The sequence below is a fragment of the Perognathus longimembris genome, chromosome 16 (assembly GCF_023159225.1).
Source record: "Perognathus longimembris pacificus isolate PPM17 chromosome 16, ASM2315922v1, whole genome shotgun sequence".
In the NCBI taxonomy this organism is placed as follows: Eukaryota; Metazoa; Chordata; class Mammalia; order Rodentia; family Heteromyidae; genus Perognathus; species Perognathus longimembris.
Genome location: NC_063176.1, coordinates 6,564,113 through 6,582,811, shown reverse-complemented (window position 1 = coordinate 6,582,811; position 18,699 = coordinate 6,564,113). Strand labels below are relative to the sequence as shown.

Genomic DNA, 18,699 nt, shown 5'->3' with positions numbered 1-18,699 from the left:
CTGCCCATCATTCAGTCAATAAAGGTGCTATATATTTTTATATTTCATGTACAAAATTCTGTGGAAGAAGTGGAAGGACTTTGTTGTATTATAAGATCATTCTTAACTTCAGGTTCTTATTCTATGCAAGTTATAGTTGCTTCATGAAAAATGAAGACCAAAAGGAAGATGTGAAGATTCTAGTAAAACACTGATTATAAATCTGGTCACTGAGACAAATGTTCTCCTAAGGTTTAGAAATCACTGTTTCCCTTTTGTTAAAATAAATCTCAGGGCTCTTTACAAAGTGCAGATCATTCACTTGAAGTGACATTGGCAGGAGTTACAATGGCGCCACCCTGTTGACCAGCTGCAAGTTCATTTCTTGAAGGCTGTTCATGATCTTCTTCTGGTGACCCACAAGAGTCACACCAAGCCGTCTCAAATCCCTGCATGAAGAAAGCACACATTGGATGCATGTATTGATTCAAGTTGCAGCACACCTCAATACTTCACGCAGACCAAGGGGAAAACCTTTGACGGAATCTATCTACAGCACAGTCCTGGTTTATGGAACTGTCATCACTGTATCTTCTCACATAGGAAAAATTTAGCTTTATTCATTTTCTTTTTTACTTTGGATCCAAAATACCAATATTTTCTTCTTTTACCAAATAAGTTTAGCTTCTATAGGAATTTAGCACATTGTGAAAACTACTCACTATCAAAGTCTTTCACTCACAATACTGTTCACCATTTAAAGACAAGCCGTGTTTAAAAAAGTACAAATATTGAATGTATAGATGAACATCTTTTGAGTTCAAGACAAGTGGCTGTGGATTTTTAGTACAATTTCCCATTAGATTTAGGAATGCTAGTTTTCTAAAAGGTTCATTTAGATGTTTGGAAAGAATGTGTATCAAGTACAGGAAATATAGGTGTTCACAATGTGTTTGTACATATGTTTAGGTAATTACAATATTTTAAAATGCATAAAATAATGAGAATTTGTATTTAGTCTTATTTTCAGATCTTCATAGAATTATTCCATTGGAAATAGTGAACTTGAGACTATGATAGTGGAAATCAAGCAGTTTCAGAAAATGTGAAGAAATCTCTTTACAAGAGTATAAAAATTAAAGGATTCCTTAGCTGAATTTGAACAAGAGGTAATATAAAGATTGTTTACTAAAGTGGTATTATTTGTCTGTTCTTCCCTTCACTGTTTTTTTTTTTAAATTTCTTACAAGAACATTAGGAGTTAAAAAGTAGCCTAAGTGCTTAGGATGAGGAAATAATTCTTTTTTAAGAGTATGAATGAACTCAGAATTTACTATAATAAGAAAGTAGTAGGTTGGGTCACAGTATAAAAATAATCCTGCTAGATGTGGCATGGGAGGTGATCAGCAAACATGAAGAATCAGTAAAATTAACTTTGACATGAAATCACTATAGTTAGACAGTCATAAAACTATGAAACAGGGAATGATAGGCTAAAGTAGAATTTCTTTTTAAAGTTCCAGTTTCATCTTGTCTATTTGCAACAAAATCAGAATTTCTCATGGTTGCCCATATTAATATAAATCTATGTTGTTGGGCTGTTCTTGTGGATAGTAGGGGAGCCAGTGGCGTCTGTGCTGGCCATTCACTAGGTACCACAGCACACTCTACAACGATGGCCCTAACTGTTCTGCACAAAATACCTTCAGATGTTGTGGGGTGAAAATTTCCCCCATTTGAGCACGATGGCCACTAAACATAAATATAACAGGCTCCACGTAATAAACAGTTCTTTCTCTATGCTAGCAAAATATGTAACCCCAAGATACAAATTTGTGTTTTTTTAAGTGCTTTTTTTATAGTTTGGAAAATGCAAGCATGAAGAATTGAAGTCTCTTAGCAAAGCCAGTGGTCGTAGGGGTAGAAATGAAACCAGGTAACCTCTATTCACAAAATCTCTACTCTTTTTCTCAGACTTGATATTAGGAAAAATAAGAACACTTTGAGATAAATGTAACAATCTTTTTCTCTCCATACAATAAGATTTTGGGAAATCTAACATCAAATACTGAAATTACTGAGCACATACTTCCTGAGGCAGGCTATGCTAATGTATCTGCATTAAGAGTCTCATGTATACACCTATTGCCTGAAGAGTTGTACAGTTGCATATAGTCAGCAGTGCTCACTATAATATGCGCAGTATATATATGCCTCTCTACAAGGTGATTTTCACTAGAAAGCCCAGGATAGATAATGTTAGTTATAAAGATTAGAATGTTCTAATTAGCAACGTAGTCTTAAAATTGCATAGTACTTTTATATTGATACTGCATATAAGAATCAAAATGGTATCAGAAAAGTGTCCATGGGAAAGGTTAAATATCTTTATTGTAGCAATCATAAGTGTATTATTTTCTTTTAGGTAGTCTGCCTCACATCTTTTTTTTTTTTTTTTTTTTTTTTGGCCAGTCCTGGGCCTTGGACTCAGGGCCTGAGCACTGTCCCTGGCTTCTTCCTGCTCAAGGCTAGCACTCTGCCACTTGAGCCACAGCGCCGCTTCTGGCCGTTTTCTGTATATGTGGTGCTGGGGAATCGAACCTAGGGCCTCGTGTATCCGAGGCAGGCACTCTTGCCACTAGGCTATATCCCCAGCCCTGCCTCACATCTTTTGTTGTTTTCATGTGTTTCTGCTTTACTATCTAATGCATCTGTGATATGATTAGATTAACAGAGATAACAGTAAAACTTTAAGAAAAGCAAAAGTCTACACTTTATGGGAAGAGGGCTGCTACAATGTTTTGTAAAACAAATATCTGGAAATGGTACAAAGTGTACTATTTTTTCACTACATTTTTCCTAGGTAAGATACATATGTATATACATATATGTATACATTTTCCTTTTAAAAATACTATACTAGTTTTATCCTGATGGTATACAATCTTAAGCAATAGTCAAGGTCAATTTTAATGATTGTAAATACTAACCAAACATAAGCTTATAAATCTCATCGTGATAATAATACTGTTGCACATATACATGATAGACTATATATAATGATTATACAGGAATAGTTTTAGAAAAGCTGTAAATAGAGAGAAATGCCCTCTTGACACTATGTTTGTGCATCTTCTCGACGATTCTAAGCAGTGTAGCATACTGCTTAAGCATATCAAAGATGTCAAATTGGTAGAATAAAATGTAAGAAAAAAATTATTATTGTGTACTTGAGTTGGAGTCAACTTCATTATTCAGGATAAAAGAGAAACATTTGTGGATGCGTTACCTAACTGAATCTTCTCTCCTCTGCTTTACAAAACCAAACATTTCCTTCCAACAATATTGGTGGGTTAGAAGAGGGCAGATTAATACGTATTTAATAATCTGTGGGTTTTGCTTTCATCATAGTTTTATAGTGTAGGTATGTGTTGCTTTTAAACTTATTTACAAGAATCTGAATAATCATTTCTATAGCTATGTGATATCAGTTTAGCATCTATCGTTTATTATCTATCTATAAACCCATTTACATTTGTCAAGAAGATACATAACCATAGGTTTTTAATGGCTTCAATTAAATATGGCCTACTGAGAGCTACAGTTCTAACATGACTATAGAACAGAGAAAATTATGCATTATTTGTTAAATTATGTATAATGATGTTTTTGATAAGATTATAAGTGAATTTGAGCTCTTCAGCATAAAGTTTGGTTTTAAATTAAAGAAGAATTTTCATCTTAGTAGTTTAACACTCTATCATGGGCACAGAAAACCCTGTAGCTTATACAAATTGGAATATTTAAATTTATTGAATTTTATTTATTTTTTCTGAATAATCAGAAGTTGGCAATACTGGCTTGACTAGAATTCTAAAACCAGCTATGATTCTGTTTTTTTTTTTTTTGTTGTCCAGTCATAGGTTTTAACTCAGGGCCTGGTGCTGTCACTGAGCTCTTTTTCCTCAAGGTTAGTGCTCTATTTTGATTTTTTTTTTTTTCGCCAGTCCTAGGGCTTGGGACTCAGGGCCTGAGCACTGTCCCTGGCTTCTTTTTGCTCAAGGCTAGCACTCTGCCACTTGAGCCACAGCGTCACTTCTGGCCATTTTCTATATACGTGGTGCTGAGGAATCGAACCCAGGGCTTCATGTATATGAGGCAAGCACTCTTGCCACTAGGCCATATTCCCAGCCCCAGCGCTCTATTTTGAACCGCCACACTACTGTTTTTCTGGTGGTTAGCTGGAGATAGATTACTCTGGCCAGGCTGGATTTGAATGGCAATCCTTAGCTCTCAGCCTACTGAGTAGCTAGGATTAGAGGTGTGAGCTACTGGATCCCAGCTTATGATTCTGTTCTCAAGTGCAATGTTTTGGAATCCGTTTACAACTTGCCTTAGGCTTACAGTCTCTACTGTCGACAGTAACTTAATAAACATACGTAATTGCAGTGTTGTGTCATTTCTGACTTAATAGCTGTTCAAATAAAAAAAATACACAGAATAACAGAAAAATCTGAAGTTGAAATATACTTTGACCAAACATGCTTTAAGACTAAGACTCCCAAGTTTTTCAAATTACTAAATTCATTCATTCATGCATGTGTTGGTAAACAATACATAAACATACACCATTAGATCTTAATGAATAAAAATTTAAAACAATGTATTTGGTGCTTAAAATTGTGTTTCTTACTCTTATTTTCCTAAACTCTTTGTGAAACCAAATTACAAAATGATTTCACAAATACAAAAAGGTTTTATATATGCAGTTTTAGCATTTATCAGCTTTGAATTTAATATTTTTCTACACATTTACAATATTTGAATGATTCAGTTCCTGTGATTTTATGACAATAGTTCTAGGAATAAGTTCTTTTATTATAATACTACAGGGGTTCATAAACCTAATACTTTGATATTGGATGAAGTTTGCAAAAACAATATTACAATGTGTTTTGACAACTTTTTTTTTTTGCCAGATACTCAAATTTTCTTTTACCACGAATCCTAAGTAATACCAAGGGAAAGGGGAAAAAAACATACGAAAGTCTTTTTAAAAAATATTGACCATATAAGTAATGAATTGCCCTAATAGTCTGTTAACACAGAATCTAGATAATGTTTTCAGCAATTAGGATAAAACAGTAAAAAAGAGAATATATGTCTAACAGTACAAGACTATTCAAGAAATCAGCTTCTGTAAAGTTAGGTTAGCTGGTTTAAATCCTAGTAAGGAGTTAGAAGCAATTGTCTTACAAAGGCAAACAGTCTTTCAAGGAATACGTTCTAAATTTTCATTTAACTCTTTTGGTTAGAGTCAATGAGCTAAATGATAAAACATCTGAAGGAAGCCATGTAAAAGGTAATAAACTGAATACAACCATTGAAAGAAGATACAAAAGTTTATGAAGACTTGAGAAGAAAAAACACAATGAAAAGAGTTTGAGTATGTAAAATATATAGGAGAGTAACAAGTAAAAGTGAACCATAATATAAAAATAATTAACATTCTTAGAGTATTTGGGGCCCTGGAATATAAAGTAAAATACAGATATTAAATGCAAAAACATTCCTTGTCTTTATAATTGTCTGTAAAGGGGAAACAAAAAATGTGCCAGAAATAATTATGTATATATGAGCATGTGCTACTTTAATAAAAAAAAGAGACATTGTTTAATGCAAATAAGTTTATTATATATTTACAAGTAATCTGACATTGGGTAGAAGAAATACCTACAGTATCATTTTAATATAAAATGACAAATGACTTCAATAAATCAAAAATGACCATTTTTTACTGAAAAAATTAAATAGCAATCATGTAAAAATAGTTTAAAATTGTTGGCAGAATTTTCAGTATACTAATTTAAATATAGCACAAATGAGTTCCTTGAATGCCCAAAGAAATGATGGTCAAAGTATTTATGTATGTCATCAAGTGAGGTGGGAACAAGAATGGCATTAGTAAATTAGGAAAGCAAGCTGAATGGTTGTGATTGGGATCATTAAGTCATCCATAGGTTGGAAGAGAGTGCTGAGTTTATGGCCTTAACTGGTGAGAAATGATGGTACCCTGTTACCTTTTCTGAGGAGAGCAGTGAATTTAGTGAATCAAAGAATGACAGAACAATAGAGTTGATGACAAAATAAAGCCTATGGGTTAGTGATTTAGAGTACTCTAAGATTTTCTAATACTCACAGAGATATTTTAACCTTTGAATTTCCAGGCCATATGAAGTAAATTATTATAATATTATTCACAGGTTAAAACATTATAAATGTGAATGTAATTGAGATCGGAACCATCATAGGACAGGTAATTTTCACACATAACAATTAGGCTAAAATAATTACACGTACAGAGTATATAATAAAGAACAAACAACTTACAACCTTAAATCATTTAATATTTCACTCTAGTGATTTTTATTTGACTAGATTTGATAAATTTTAAGCGTGCAAACAGAAAAAGGGCACAATTGGTTCCACTGAGATTGTACCGAATAACAGATCTGAAGCAGGATCTAATATATTCTTAGATCATAAGAATATAAAATGCACCAGTTGGGCATAAAGTAAGACTGGGAAACTTGATTTAAGCTGTGTGTAGCCTGGGTTATTCACCGTAAAAGTCTGAAATTTAGGAATATGTTTTGTGCTGAAATTTAGGAATATATTTTGTTGTTACGTAGTACTAACCACACCAATTGTGCTTACAAGTTGTTTCATTTTGTATTTACATTTGTATCACATAGGTACTAGTATAAAAACTGATCGAGAAAACATCTTTTTTTTTTTTTTCCACAACACAACACGCCAGTATTTTGCCGATGAGCTGCTATTCCAATCAGTCACATATTTAAATACTATTTATTTGAAGCAAAGAAGCAAAGATACTGGCCACAGAAGCATTTAACCATGCAGTTTTTTTTTTTTAACAATACAGGCTAAAAAAGGTGAGGCTTTTTTGAAAGCTGCCATATATGGAGAAAGGTTAACTGATTTCCCTCGATCTCATCCAGACTGGTTTCTGAGCAATTTTCCTCACCCCAGAAATCATGTAAAAATTATCAGAAAAATTACTCACTCCAAGGTCACCTGAGCCACAGCGTCCATTGAACTGTATCCATTTTCCATGAAAATCTCTGTGTACCGGCCCATCTTGATTGCTTCTAGCCATTCACCTACAGATCTGTAGGCTCCAGAGCCTAAAGATCCATGCTCTGCCAACAAACTAGATACTCTAAAACATAGAAAACATATATGTTATAAGTCACAACATAGGGATAGTCTAAAAGAGTATAATTGTAAAGTAAATCCTTATCTTAGGAAATGTAGGGCAATGGAACCAATCTGTATGACACTATTGTTAAATATCAGTATATATTTGCAAGCAAATATAACATACACTACCAGTGATGGATCATAATGTGAACCATGAATCTGCAAAGACAGTAAGTTATTTGTGTATAGTCATCAATTGTGTCAGGTGTGTTATTATGGTAGTGGATGTTGATAATCATTGTGGAAAGGTCATGTGCATAGAGAGGCATTTGGAAGATTTCTGTTTTCTGCTCAACGTTGCTCTGAAACTGAAATTATTTATTTAAAAATTATGTACATAGTTTGTAGTGATTTAGGTACATATGTATATCTTACTATTGTTGAGTTTATAAAATATTATATAACATATATGCATGCAGAGGGTAATTTTTACAAACTAACTATTTTTATGCTTTAACAGAGGATCATCCTTAAGTTAATCTCAGGAGATCTAGAAGCTACTTATCCTTTTATTTATATATTTTTTTACTTTTTTAAAGTTTCAGGTGCTTACTGATTCACCAGGTGTTGTGGTGAAAACTAGAAAACAAACCGTTCCCTCAAATACATGTGGAAACTGAACAAAACCTAGCAAACCATTAGACTCTTTTCAGAATGTTAAATTCATACTTTGGTCAATAAGATAATGAGATGTTGTTTTCTAAAACTATATCCTAAAGAAATAGTCAGGGAAAAGGATCAAGGTTCTTTGTATTTGAACATCGAAGATAATTTGCGTGGCTCTGATATCTGTGAGACACAAGACACTGGCATCTATGTTCCCACTCATCTATGAAGTTTCTCACATTCCATTTACACTTCAGTCTACTTCAGTGTTTTCTTTTGCCAAAACCAATTGCATAAAAAATTGCTGTGCTTGATGCGAGCAGTGATCTCAATTTTGCTAGAAACTCTATAGATGTGTCTACTGCTGTATCTCTTTAAACTGTATGCTACCTCTACATTTATTAAAACAGTAGTTCTCTTTTGTTTTGCTACCACAGCATGTATATCACTACTTTCTTATCACTCTCTTTTCCATTTTCCTCCTTCATTTTCTTATCAAGAAAACTAATAATAACGAATGCTGGAGGGGATGTGGCCAAAAGGGAACCCTACTACACTGTTGATGGGAGTGTAAACTTGTTCAACCACTCTGGAAAGCAGTGTGGAAATTCCTCAGAAGGCTAAACATAGAGCTCCCCTATGACCCAGCAGCACCACTTTTGGGCATCCACCCAAAAGATTACAAGGAAGACCACACCAAAGCCACCAGCACGCCTATGCTCATCGCAGCACAATTTGTCATCGCTAAAATATGGAACCAACCCAGATGCCTCTCAGTAGATGAGTGGATCAGGAAAATGTGGTACATATACACAATGGAATTCTGTGCCTCTACCAGAGAGAATGACATTCCCCTATTGGTAAGGAAATGGAAGGACTTGGAAAAAACATACTAAGTGAAATGAGACAGACCCAAAGAAACATGGAATGTATGGTTTCCCTTATTGGGAATAATTAGTACACATCTAGGATAATCCTAGCAGATCACAACAGCTCAATAGCTATGTATATATGAACACAAAAAATGATGCTAAGTAAGTACAAACTATAGAATCTGAAGACTGGTAATTTGTAAATTATGATTCCTCTGTGGTTGAGGGATATTCATTTCCAGTACTGAACACAATGATTGTCTTCTCTTTCAAAGCTCACCCCCCTAATTAAGTCTACAGAATGGTTTTTGTTTTGTTTTGTTCTGTCAGTACAAGAGACAGAATCCATGTCTTTGTACATGTTAGCAAGTGCCCTATCTATATCACTAATCTATACCACTGATCCTCAAATATAATGATAATAATAATCATATGATTGTAAAATGTTATTATTACCATATGATTGTAGAATGTTATTATTACCATTGTTATTGCAGTATTGGGATTGGAACTTAGGGTCTTTTCCTTGATAAGTAGGAATTCTTCTACTTGAGTCATGCCTCCAACTCTAGAATTGCATTCCTTTAAAGTATGAGCTCTGCAATCAGATTGTCTTACAATCTGTTCTATCTTCTTCACTTGATAACTCTGAAACATTAGTTAAGTTAGCATTCTTAAGCCTTTGATTTTCTACCTATTTGGAGATAATAGTTATTCCTATCTCAAAGGTTTGTGAAGAGAAGAAAGCAAAATTAATACAACATTTAACTCAGAGGATGGTTTTTTTTTTTTTTTTTTTTTTTGGCCAGTCCTTGGGGCTTGGGCTCAGGGCCTGAGTACTGTCCCTGGCTTCTTTTTTTGCTCAAGGCTAGCACTCTGCCACTTGAGCCACAGCGCCACTTCTGGCCATTTTCTGTATATGTGGTGCTGGGGAATCGAACCCAGGGCCTCATGTATATGAGGCAGGCACTCTTACCACTAGGCCATATCCCCAGCCTCAGAGGATGGTTTAATCCATGGGAATTTCTAACATACGCTTTAGCTTTCATTTTCAGGGGACAACAACAAAAAAGAAAAAAAAAATGGTGCTAAGTGAAATGAACTCCAAGTCATTGAAACAAGTGGGTTATCATTGTTGTTGCTATTTTCAATGTACCATGTGAAATTCTGCCATTTTTCCTTTGTCTTTCTTTCCCATGGTTTTACCCCTGATATCACTGTAATGGATTTTAGTACCCTAGATATTGTATATATGTGCATTGGAACTAGGGAAGAGGAAGGAAATGCCAAAATCAAGAGACAAAGGATAAAAAGACAAAGCAATGCAACAGCAAAACTTACAAAACCATATGCTGTAAACCAACTGTACAACTCATGGGGAGGGGGAGGGCAGGAGGGGATAAATGAGGAAGGAAGTAACAAGTTGGATAAGAAATGTATGTGCTGAAACTCTAACCTCTCTGTACATCACTTTGACAATAAAGAAATGAAAAACGAAATCTAAAAAGAGCCAGGACTTTGTCCTATATCTTGTCTACTCAAATTATAACTCCATTTAGTTCTTGGGCTCATTTGGACTTTCATGTTTCAATACGTTTATTTTTCACAGTCTTTTTTTATTTCTCACAGACATGCCATCTCTCTGAACATGGTCAATATCACCCAGAATCACACTATTAATCTTCTCCATGTTCCTTTCTTACTGAAGTACTTCCAATTACAGTCTATGATAAAGTAGTTCACTTTTTCTATATTTTTATTTGTTCTCACAGTCTCTCATGGAACATATTGAGCATATCACTAATATAATTCCTACTCATACTTTTTCATTACATTTTTCAAGACACCATGTTTTCCCATTAAGGTCAAGATAGGCTGTTGGTTTTATTTTTATTCCTTACTCCAGAACCAAATACAAGGTTTTGGGAGTTTTACTGGAAGTTTTATATGTTCAATCCCTCTCTCTCTCTCAACAGTGTATTGGATTCACCAAAGGAAATAGGTAGGTTTAGTTCTTACATACTGTATGCTTAATTCTTAGCCCACAGCATGACACAGTGTAGGAAGTTGAATAATTGTGGACAGTTTTGTGCTGATTTGTGGTGTGGTCGAAGGCTTGTCAGAGACAGAAATATAGAAGGAAACATAAGTAAACTGGAGTTTATGGAGATTTTGCAGGTTTTGTCAATATCATGGTTGACAGAATATGGCCACAGGAAACAAAATTCAAGGTAGGTTAGACTAGAAAATGATCTAAGGAGAAAATTTTGAAGTACTGGGAGATATTTAATAAATGTCATCAAATCTTGTGAGGATAGGAAGAATGCAAGAGATGCGAACCCAGAAATTAATCCAGTTCAGAACTGGGATTTTCAGATGATTTCAGAAAGAATAGTACGGGAATGGGGGTCTGAAAGTTAAACCGGGTTAAACTAAAGTTGCTGCTACATGGAATCTTACATACCACACACAAGAAAATATGAAAATTATTTAGAAAAATTTTAATTGTTTTCAAATTACATTGGTGGTAATCAAGTGAATCAATATAACTTAGAACATTTTTATGATTTGTTTTCCTTCATTTTATTCATGGCACTCTAACATAATTCAAATAATAGATGAGAGATCAGCTTAATAATTTAAATGGCAATGAACAGTTTTAAAACAGATATTCAAGAAACAGCTTGGAAAGAATGCTAAGAAGATATGCTCTCCAGTTGCTTCCACAGAAAGTTAATGATGCCTGAACAGAATCTGAAAATTTATTTCTCACTTGCATTTAAAATGACTTTTTTCCTTGTAAACAAATGTAATGTCAAAAATCATAAAACTTATGTAACTTCATAAACAGGCTGTTTTCATTTAATCCACACTACTAGTGAATTCAGTTATTAGCATAATAGTCTTTCTTGTAAAAATAAACAAGTCTTCAAATTTAGTGAAAATAACAACCTGGCAAATTTTCCAGCCTGGAATCAAACTGATTCATTCTAGGAAAAATAATTCAGTATTTTTTCAAATAAAAATAAAACTATACATTGTATGTCTGCAACATTATTTTAAAACACTCATGATGTTACTAAAAACATAAAAAAATGATTATTTGGTCATACAAACTTTCTTCACAAGATTACTGCTTTAAAATTTTAAGTACTATTTTAACTGTGCCCTAAATGAGTAACCCAATATCACTGTACAACTGGAGCAAATATATCCTTAAACTTGTCAGTGTTCATAGAATATAAGGCATAAGAGGTAGTCATATTTAAAAGACAGACACTAAGCTGATTCTAAGGGAATTATTCATGTACTTACTGTTAGACATATCTAATTTCACATGTGTCATTGTTTTATTTCCCTTCCCTATGACCCTATTTTGTTTTCTTCATCTGCATGTACTCTCCAGAATGCACGAAAATGTGACATATGAGAGGCACTTTTAATGCTACCTAAATGTGGTTATAGTGCATATTTTTTTCCCTAAGAGTGTCATATTACAATATTAGGTCAGATGTAGGTGATAGTATGAATAATCCGTTTTATTTCCTTCATTATAAGAGTGCAAGTATCTAAGATATATACTTCAGTAAGTTAGTGCCATGGAGACGCACTGACCAAGAAATACAAAAGATACAAAAGAATTATTTCATTGATGAAATGCTCAAGTCATCAATTCAAAATAAACCCAAAAACTCGCTCAGATCTGGCCTTGTACCTGCTTGATGCATTGACAAGTGTCTTCAAGCTACTTGGATTGCGGATTAGCTTGTCCAACATGTTAACGATATCATCAAACTTGGGCCTGCTATTCCGTTCTTTCTGCCAGCAATCCAGCATTAATTGATAGAGAGCAGCAGGGCAGTCCATGGGGCTTGGCAGACGGTAGCCTTCCTCCACTGCCTTAATCACCTGCAGAAAGCAAAGCAGAACCCATTTTTCAACACCACAGATTTAATGCAGGTAACGTGAAACATTCACTCCACCCAGCTTTCAGCCCTGCTAGTTTGTAAGAATATATTTTGATTTTTACTATAAAATGAAAATAAAAGAAATAAACTACCACAGTATAAGGAGACTTTCTTCACATTTGGTAAATAAATGGTAATCATTTTTACCTAAAGTCGTGGTGAAGGGTGATTTGTAAAAATAATTGACATAAAATGTGTTCTTCATGTTTTATTTATTCTCCTATGCTGGAATCAAGTAAAGATTAAATTTTCCAGTGATTTCTCTGAAAAGTTAATGTCTTTTTAATGAAAAAATATGGGCAGAGTCCTATTTTTAAAGTAATAGGATGGCAATTTTGCTTCAAAAAAGACTTTTGGGTGTAAATGATGGATAAGCCAAAGGCTAAATTAGCATAACTGTCTCGTGTTTCATTTAATAATGTCAGGATCTGAATGTTTATGATCATCTGCTGATTTCTGTCAGGAATTTGAAATGATTATCTTAGAAGCACAGGCATTACAAATATCATTGATTTTCCATGTAACCACATATAAGTATCAGTCTAGTTATGGGGTTCTAATCAAACACATTTGTAACAATATCATAAAAAATTTAAATCCAGAATAAGTTGTCCATATACTGAATATAACAATCCTTGCTTCTTTCAATCATCATACCTATAACATTTGAACAATGATAAAAACAGCATTAATAAACATACTTCTCAAAATTGGATTGTGTGTAGCATGTGAATAGAATTACTTGTGACTATGTGTAATTAATAAACTTAATTATATTATTCCACAAACATTTTGATTTCCTTTGGTAAATGCACAACAATTATCCACAAAGGAACTTGGCAAAATAATTGTCAAAGATTGGAACGAACTCAGCTTCTTCATGATAAAGAACTGACATCTGCGTAAATTCAGTGACAGATGGAAAGAAGATGAAGTGGTAGATGTAGCTTTTATGACCTAGAGGTTAAACTGAAAGTAGAAATTAATTGCTTTCAAACCTACCACACTGAAAAGTTTTTTTTTTTTGTTAGCTGGAAATGAACAAAGTTTTCAAAGGGAGAACAATTATCAGGTATAATTTGAGAATGTTTTAATCTGAAGTGATTGAGAAAAGCCCCACCTGGAAGCTTGTAAGAATTGAGCCAGAGCACATAAGGGCGTCTGGGATGGCAATACGTACATGAGAGTTAGAAGCATTTGAGCATAGCTTGAAGTTGATACACTGTATATTTCCATGGGAAAAATATATGATAAAGGTCCCAAAGAAGAATCAAGAGTTAAGTGTTGAAAGGAAACAACAAGTACTTAGAGATTCTGAAAATACATACTTAGAGAAATAATTAAGTAACTACAGGCAAATGATCAGAGGTACTGACACTATAGTTAACTGAAAAGTGACATAACCATTTTAAAGGCAACTCATAGAATTTCAACAACTATAATACATCTAATGTGTAAAACCCTCAAGCACCTTAGGAAATAATATAGAAAGACCTTAGATAAATGAGAAATAGACTTGAAAACAATTAAAATCTTAAATTTCTAGAAAAGTTTGCTGTTATGTTGTTGTTTTGGGCCAATCTCCCTTCTGGAACTCAGGGCACAGTATATGCTGTCCCTGAGCCTCTTTGCTCAAAGGCTAGCACTCTACAACTGAAACACACCTCAAATCACTTCTCCTTTACTGGAAATAAAAGTCTCACAGACTTAGCTGAGCTGGATCCTCAAGCCTCAGCTGCCTGCATAGCTAGGATCACAGGCACGAACCAACAGTGCGTAGCAAGAGGGCATTCTTAAGAATGACCAAAAAATATTAAAATAAAAAAACTCCATTTATACTCATATCTTGGCAGTTCATTTATTAATCTACTTCTTGTAAGACTGATCCCAACTACAGATTTTCAAGATAAGAATTGCTATAGAAAATGCTCATAGCTCCAAAGATTAAGTAATTACCCTTGTATACACAGCTAAGAAATAGTAACGTAAACAATCCTTCCTGCTCTGGGTCATACCATGATAGCTTCCAAGAAAACAATTTGGGCAGACCATTACAAAACATGCCTGTAATGATAGCTATCCAAGAGGCAGAAGCAGGAACAGAACAAGTTTGAAGACAGTGAGAACAAAAGAATGGGCAAGATGTCACAAAAACAGAAGGACTGGGTGCATAGGTCAAGTTGTAGAGCACTTACAAAGAATCTGTAAAAGCCTGATTTTAATCCTCAGCACCACAAAGTAAGAGGAGGAGATAATATTAATTTGGGAAAAAGCATCAAATCTGGTGTGTGTGTGTGTGTGTGTGTGTGTGTGTGTGTATGTGTGCACATGCATGTGTGCATTCATACATTTATGAGTTTTTTCTGAAATAACTAGTTTGGAAAGTATTGAGTTTATTCTTTTACTATTTTTAAGGACTTGTACAAATGAGTTGCTGTTTAAAAAGGTCATTTATGAATAGTTTATGAATCCAATGCATCTTGTTCAATCTTATCCACTTCATCATTCCCAGTCATCCCTCCTGACACACACCTCCCCTCACTTTTCTTAATTTTGTAGAAGAAACACTGAATTCTTTTACTGCCTTAACTATCCCTTCTCCATTTATCTATGCCTCTCCCTTTGACCCAACCCAACCCTCTCAAGTACTTGTTTTCTGGTGTTCACTTTGTTGCTCCTTGACTTAGGATTTTTAAGGAATTATATCTACAATTTGGGTTCTCCCTTGAATCTACCATACATCAGTTAATACGTCTGTAGACAAGTGCATCCATCCAATGTATTTACTTATATGTTTATAAATGGAAACTAGCTTCCACATATGAAACAAAATATGCAACTTCTGTCTCTGCAGGCCTGACTTATTTTACTTATAATAGTTTCCCAGTCTTTCCATTTGTCAGAGATAGGAAAATATAGACTTCATCACTGAGTGGTAGGTAAAGGTATAAGCAATTATTTTCTGTTAACAGCTCAGCAAATAAAAACAAGACTGAATGAATAAGGATGCATCAAATCTAAGTCTCATCACTTGACAATTAAAATATATAATTAATATACAAATATATAAGTTAATATATTAATAAATAATATATTTATATATATTCAAGAGAAAATTTAGATCTGGGTGCCTGTAGCTCATTCTTATAATCTTAGTAATTCAGAAGAATCAGAACTGAGGACTGAGGTTTGAATCCAGCATCTGAAGAATCTGAGGTTCTTCTCTCCATTTAGCCAGTGTGTGCGGGGGGGAGAGGGGGGCAGAATTAGAGTTATATTACACTATGAGACATGAGAGAAAAAGCCGAAAAAAACCCCAAACACAAACAAAAATGCTCTGAGTTCAACTAATAATAGCACACAAAGAGAATACCCATGATATGACCAAAAAATACATGCAGGATGTATATGCAAAGAGTATACAAAAGGAAACTGCTAAGGACCAAATAATACAATCAACAAATAAACAAATGCATTGAGTTGACAGTCCTCAAAAGAAAATAAACACACATATGGCTCATAAAAACATGAAGAAATATTCAAAATATAACCATAAAGAAAAACGAGGAAAAATTTACATGGAAATTCAATCTCTTCTCAGTCAGAGTAGCAATCATTAAGAATACAAACTTAAAACTCTGGCAAGTGCTTTAATCACTAAAAAAAGCTCAAAATCAACCTACTGTTGGACCCTGACCAACACCTATTCTAACTATTGGACACATATCTGAAAGGATATAAATTAATATACAGGTGAGCTGCATATCCATGTGTATTAAAATTTGATCTCCATCACTTAAATTGTGGAATCAAAATATACAGCAACCAATGAATTGATAAAGTAAATGGGAGAAAAGGTCCAATATTCTCCCTGCTTTATAAATAAGATCTAAGACATCAAAAGCAGATAATAGAAAGCAAAGATTACTAAGGTGACCCCTAAAAATATAAGTTGATAAAGTTTGGTTAGAGTACATAGTATGTATTTAGAGAAATTTCAGCACTTCTAATATAGGATAATATTTGTTTGTACATCTAATATATGCTAATACTCTTCCTTAAGAGGGGAAGAATATAGTCATGAATTCAATGCCTATTCTACAATATTCTATACTTCTCATCTTGTGTGTAAGTTTATCTGTATCAAGGAGGGTAAGAAGGTAGCATAGAAATGATGGGACACAGTATGAACAAAATGCAGCAGTGGTGCTCACTAGACAGTATGTTGAAAATGAACTACACCACTTGTGGAGGGAAAAACTTGAAAAAGTGAGGGAAGAGGTGACACTGTTCTAAAAGAAATGTATTCATTCCCTTACTTATTTAACTGTAACCCCTTGGCACATCACCTTTACAATAACAATTTCAAAAAAAGAAGAGCAAGGTAAGGAGTGGGTAGAGAAAGTGTGGTTGAGAATACTGAAAGGAGTAACATTGATCAAAACACATTCTACTCAGAAATGACTTGTTAAATGGCAACTCTTCTGTTCAACTTCTTAAAGATAATAAGAGGAAAAGGCATAATCAATTCTAAAATAGATATTGAAAACAGATTACTTCTATTATTTTGAAACCTCTTGGGTCTTATGTGCTTAAAAATCTATGTATTCATTCATCAATGCATTTAAGAGAAAGATGCAGCCTACAAATATAAAAATAAAATTAAATGAAGTGTTTTATTTGGTTTGATTTTGGATTATACATGCTGTCATTTTGGAGTATTTGCTACAAATAAGCAAACTTCTACTAACTGTAGTGGTGTATTCCCAGTTCATGAACTAGTATTTAAGATCATCTTAATGGTTCTGGTTTATTTGTTGTTGTTGTTACAGGTTTTCTCTGTGATGGCAGCAGTAGTCTTGATTAAAAAGAAATCTACTGTTGTATACTCTCCTTCTGACATGGAAAACAGTCTCCTCTGTGAAATTTAGTTTATTCTGAATGACTTGATAATGAACAGGCAGCAAGGCCTGTTCAAAACTAGGTAGTATCTATAATGGAGACATTATGGAGTACATCAATTGAAACTGACAATTCAGTACTTCAGCTTTGCTTTTTTTTTTTTCAGCTTTGCATTTTGAGATTTTTTTTCCTATGAAGATAGTTGGTGATCTTCAATACAGTCATTTTGTCATGTTTCTTTGGATTAAAAATCCAGATAGAAATTGGAGCATATAACATTTAATGTTGTATTTAGAAATTAAATGCCACTGATAATTTCAAATGCATTAGGAAATAACAAAGCATCTACTGACATTGAATGAAAAGGAAACATTTTACAAAAATTTCTTGCACTTCAGCCTCTTGGCAAATGAGATTTGCTTGACGTAGGCCAACACGTGACACAATTATTATTTTTTTCCCAAGGCAAGTGAGCTTGGCACAAAGAAAATCAATTGTAGCAATTTGGAGGTTGGGGGGACAAAAATACACAGAGATTCACTGTCCTGCTGCGTATTTGCTGGGAGGAGGAAATCCATTAACCTACATTGATGTTGCTAGCGGAGAGAAATGCTAGGAAATTATTTTAGCAAGAGCTGGTCAGTCAGCGGTCCTGCTTTCCTTGCCAGGAAGTCTAAATAAATCACATGGTGGAGGAGCCTGTAGTAGCAATCCAAAAAAAGAGGTAGCAGTGTAGCCTCCAACAAGAACATGCTTCTCATGCCTGGTTCAATAAGGTGAGAGGCAAGCAGCAAGTGGAAAGAGTTCTAGGGTTTTGACTGAACCACAAAATCCATTCTGACTTTCTAAGGGGCCTCTACCGAGGTTCTTTGGAAGAGCCTACGCAAATACAGGCCTCGCTAGAAATCATGAACAATATCTGTGTGTCTTTCTCAAAAGAAGAATGCAGAAATGGATTTTGGCAAGGAAGGAACAAAAATGGGGTTTTTTAGTCCTAACATATGTGAACTTGTTTCAGCTGGGCTCTCCAGTTGCAATGAACCCTATTTTAAGTTGATCTTGAATTCTTGTATCCGAAATAGAGTACT

General features: G+C 34.1%; 1 protein-coding gene across 17 annotated transcripts in view; it reads right to left on the bottom strand.

Annotated features, from left to right (window-relative positions):
- Nucleotides 1–322: 322 nt before the first annotated feature.
- The window catches only part of Epha5 (EPH receptor A5), a 263,125-nt gene continuing 244,748 nt past the window's right edge, over nt 323–18,699 (bottom strand). For 8 of the 17 annotated variants that reach the window (XM_048364394.1, XM_048364396.1, XM_048364395.1 and 5 more), the window contains 3 exons: nt 12,457–12,650; nt 7,067–7,222; nt 323–428 (listed from right to left, as the gene is read on the bottom strand). In XM_048364394.1, the coding sequence (XP_048220351.1) occupies nt 323–428; nt 7,067–7,222; nt 12,457–12,650 (456 nt within the window). Of the gene's footprint in view, nt 429–6,652; nt 7,223–12,456; nt 12,651–18,699 lie in introns of those variants that run through there. The other 9 variants (XM_048364411.1, XM_048364399.1, XM_048364398.1 and 6 more) reach the window with 2 other exon arrangements.